The sequence below is a fragment of the Penaeus vannamei genome, chromosome 9 (assembly GCF_042767895.1).
Source record: "Penaeus vannamei isolate JL-2024 chromosome 9, ASM4276789v1, whole genome shotgun sequence".
In the NCBI taxonomy this organism is placed as follows: Eukaryota; Metazoa; Arthropoda; class Malacostraca; order Decapoda; family Penaeidae; genus Penaeus; species Penaeus vannamei.
In genome coordinates, this window is record NC_091557.1 from 43,649,584 (window position 1) to 43,654,111 (window position 4,528).

The 4,528-nt window shown below is 32.5% G+C and overlaps 1 protein-coding gene across 3 annotated transcripts in view; it reads right to left on the bottom strand.

The window, feature by feature from the left end:
• Window positions 1-259: 259 nt before the first annotated feature.
• LOC113804806 (polyunsaturated fatty acid 5-lipoxygenase) overlaps window positions 260-4,528 on the bottom strand; it is a 38,324-nt gene continuing 34,055 nt past the window's right edge. For all 3 annotated transcript variants that reach the window (XM_070125804.1, XM_070125805.1, XM_070125803.1), the window contains exons 7-12: window positions 4,001-4,215; window positions 3,436-3,695; window positions 3,099-3,215; window positions 2,593-2,747; window positions 1,557-1,720; window positions 260-1,270 (exon numbers count right to left, since the gene is read on the bottom strand). In XM_070125804.1, the coding sequence (XP_069981905.1) occupies window positions 1,156-1,270; window positions 1,557-1,720; window positions 2,593-2,747; window positions 3,099-3,215; window positions 3,436-3,695; window positions 4,001-4,215 (1,026 nt within the window). In that variant the 3' untranslated portion in view covers window positions 260-1,155. The remainder of the gene's footprint in view (window positions 1,271-1,556; window positions 1,721-2,592; window positions 2,748-3,098; window positions 3,216-3,435; window positions 3,696-4,000; window positions 4,216-4,528) is intronic.

The following is a 4,528-nucleotide window of genomic DNA, read 5'->3' on the forward strand; positions in this document are numbered from 1 at the left end:
ATGTAACAGAATATAATGTGCTTGTAATTTAAATACCTTATGAGTCTACATAATTACTATGTATTAGTGTATATGACATAAAAACATTTTTACTTGTAAAATATTTTTCTCGATATTTTATGGCTTTGATTATCATCAGTATACAGATACACTTACTTATTGTCATGAATAAACAGTGTTGAATTACAAATCATTAAGTATATGAAGGTTCTTTATACCAGAGTTGTGATTACATAAAAAAAATGGGAATAAAACAATATTAAGATTGTTAATTTATTATGTAAAAGAATTATATTTGCACCTTGGTATGTCAGTTAAAAGCAAATGACATTCTTAGTTTAAGATATAATTCAAAAACTACATAACAGAGTATATATATCACTTGTAATAATTACAGAGTATAATCCCCTACACGTTTTCAAAAGATGGAAGTGAAAATATTTACAAAAACACATGAAAATGAGAATGACAGTAACTAATCAGAAATATGAGGTAATCAAAATCATCTACGCACAATCAGCATACGTAAATAGAATTAAAAAATAATCATATATACAAATTCCTTCCTTATGAAAATGCACTGCATGTTTCAGAACAGAAAGAATAAAAACATACTTTCATCAATTTTAATATAATTCTTAGTAACAATATTCACCGACTTGCACATATGTCCATTGCAAATTCATATAGGCATAAAGTAGATGTTACACATGCTTTCAAAGGATAAATATATCCTAATTTTTTCAACATTTTTCCAAATCAAAATAAGCTTAGAGAAAAATATACATTATAGAGTCACTTTGATTCTTGTGATTATATGTAAGCTAGAAATCTGCATTAAAGCACTTTATATTTTTCTGGCTCCTTATAGGATGCTCCAGATAAAATTTGGAATATATGATAATATGCTAAGTAGGATATCTTCACTGTAAAGCCATAGAATGTAGCTGAATTATATAGATATAAGTAGACTATCTACTTCATGTGAAATTGGAGATATCTACCCTTTTTCTAAAATACATTAAATACAATCAAATATGAAACTAAAATTCCACAACATCATAAGTCTTTTCATTCGGGACAATTATAAAAATACAAACTTTACAAAAGATGGTGAATCTGTAAGACATTCTTTGTTTAAAATATCTGTCTGCCTTAAACGCTAATGGAGTTTGGAACAATTTCTGGGTCAAGCCATTCAAACTCCCACTGACGGTCAATGTTTCGTTTCTTCATTTCCAAACTCAAACGCTTGAGGTCTTTCTGGAATCTGAAGGGAAAGGAATTCTCATGAGTAAATTGCAGATATGAGAGTTTACATGAAGATTTCTGCGATAGTCATTAAAGAATAAAATTCAATTGATATCTATGAACTTACAAGTTTTCTAAAATTATATATCAGCATTATTACCACTCTTTGATTCCAGAATAAGTAAAACACACAAAGCTCATACACAAATTAGATTATTGAACTTAGCATACAAAAGTCAGACCATTGAACTTAATATACAAAAAGTTAGATTATTAATAAATACAAGCTAGATAATCAAACTTACTCTTTGGCTGCGTTCACCCCAACAGGATCATAGAGGTACTGCATCTCGAAATCTCCCAGACTTTTGGTACCGCGGCTTGAGAGCAGTTTGGTGATGACCATGATATCTAAGGTCATCCTCTTGCTCGGAAGTAGGGCCATGATATCTTCCTCTGTGAAGTCTTTCTGTAAAGCAGAGAAAAAAAATACTGATGAAAACAACCATAAAATAAAAATGTGTAAAAGGTGAAAAGTAAAAAATTATGCATACAAAGTAAAATCAAACACATCCACAATAAGAAGAGAGTAAGAAGACAGCTTAAACTGACTAAAGATTCTTCTTCACACAAAGAAGAAGGAGAAGAAGATGAAGAAGAAGAAGAAGGACAAGGACAAGGACAAGGAGAAGGAGAAGGAGAAGGAGAAGGAGAAGGAGAAGGAGAAGGAGAAGAAGAAGAAGAAGAAGAAGAAGAAGAAGAAGAAGAAGAAGAAGAAGAAGAAGAAGAAGAAGAAGAAGAAGAAGAAGAAGAAGGAGGAGGAGGAGGAGAAGAAGAAGAAGAAGACAAAGAAGAGGAAGAAAAAAAGAAAGAAAGAAAGGAATCCTTAGAAGGTCTAATTTCTTCTTTTTTTTATTGTGGCTTTGTCTAATATGAATTGTATACAATTCACAATAGATTTTTTATCACCAGAAATGAAATGAAATTGTAATGTGTGAAAAAATATATATATTGTGAAATTGATTACATATAGAGGTAATGAGATGTTACTAATGCCAGTAACATTTCATATCTGAATTTTCGAAAATCATATCACAACTATATAATATTGCATAATCCTCTAAAATGAATAGTCTGACTGTTTATCTAATAGTGGAGTTATGTAAAAGATAAAACAGGTCAGATTTGAATAAACTGATATTAATGTGTTTCTTAGGTAATGGAAATTAGAACAAAATCTAATTACCATTACATATAATATCAAAACATCATTATGATATGTATTAACCTGATCATCATTATTTTCATGGTGATACTGATGCCGATGACGATATCACATACCTTTTCCTTTGGTATATCCCCAAAGAGAATTCCAGGATAGTTGGGAACAAAGCCATACTGTTCATATTGCTGGAAGTTGGCAGCTGCATGACCAAGCGAGCACGTAGCAATAATTGATGTGATGGTGTCTACAACTTGATCAACAGTTGTGAATCCTGGAGATGAAGAAAGTCGTTGTGAAAGCCATCCAGAACATATTTTTGGAAATTTAAGAATGACATTTTTTTTAATATTGTATGTAATGTATATATATTATATTGTATATATCCCCACTGAATGTATAATTCTGTGAGAAATAACTCATACTCCTAATGTGCTTGATTCATTTTTCAGGGAATTGATAGGAGCTTTTGTATGTAAATATATGCTCAGATTCTAAAAAGAAAAACTGAACTGCAGAAAATGAAAATATATGAAAAGGAGTGACTTCACAATTATCCATCTTGGGATACTAGTGCCTAAATCATTCTCATTTTGCCCCATTAATGATTTTGAATAATCCTTACCTTCTTCTGCATTGCCTGGAATATCTTTCAAACCAACACCACTCTGATCCCGCGGTTTCACAAGTTCCTCACGCCACCATTTCAGTTCGTAATCGCCTGTCAGTTTATCTGGACTGTCTGTAAAATATATGGGGGCCATTAATCCCTGTACTAATTTATTTATCGTCATAAGCAGTCATTCAAATTTTGAAGGAAAAAACAAATATTCACCATCATATATTAGAAATACTGATATTAACATGGCCATGTATATTAATATACTGTGAATATAAACACCATTAAACCATGTCCTTATCATACATCTTTTTAAAGATTGAAAAGTTAGACATGCACCTACCATAATGGTGTCGGACAACAGTGCTGACATATTTTTTAATAGCATGATACAATGGAACTGCATCATCTCGGTATGGGTAGTAAGGCAAGATCTCTTTGTCCAGGACGCCACGTGCCTCAAGCTCCTTCTCCACTTGTCCTTCTCTTTCGAAACTCCATCGATCGAATCCTCGCTTCATGTGCTCAAAGATGCCATCAAGACCCTGTGTCATACAGCAATCCACCCATCCACCAGGGGACACTAGTTTCTCCAGACCTCTCCTGGAAAAGAAATGATAAATAAACAGTATGAAATACACTGTTGTGTGAAATATGCTTTTATATCTTTTTTAAGTTTGAAACACACTGTTCTATGGTCATAGGTTGTATATACATTTTGAGATGCTTACTCATTATAGGTCAATATAAAAACAAAGCTATTTGCAAATGACATCTCTCTCACTTTGAATGATATAAAAGTGCTAAAAACAGGCCCGAATCAGAAAGTATTATTGCTTCCAAAGACACACTATAAAGACAGCAATTCAGTAATTCCAGGTAAAGGAACCCTAGAGTAATGATCTTACGTGTTAATAGCAAGCAGGAAGAGGAAGTGTGGGGCCATAAGTTTGAAGAGAGGATGCGATGGGGATAAATTCCGATGTGTACAGATCACCACTCCTTCCATAAGCAGGTGAGTATATCCCAGGTGCGTAAGAGCCTGATGGTGTTGAGCTTCGGCGTTGTTGTAAAACATCTTTGCTACCAGCCAGGTGTTTGGTGGGTCCTTGGGTGTGTACACCTGGAGAACGAGAAAGGTAAAATAAGGTATGTGAAATAGTATATCACAGGATATGATTTCTTTTGCATATACAGTATGAAAACTATTTTTGATTGGTACAGTTCTTTATTCCATATTGACATAATGAAATGTTGAATTATCACCTCCAAAACAGAACTTGTGATTAATTTTGCTTCTTAAAGTATTTCCCTTTCATAACTCATTTTTAAGAAACATCAAGTAATCATAAAGAAGTACTGCATCATATATGGTGAAATGTATGATTAATCAATCCTCCTTTGCTCATTAGCAAAAAGAAAAAGAAAAAAAAAAA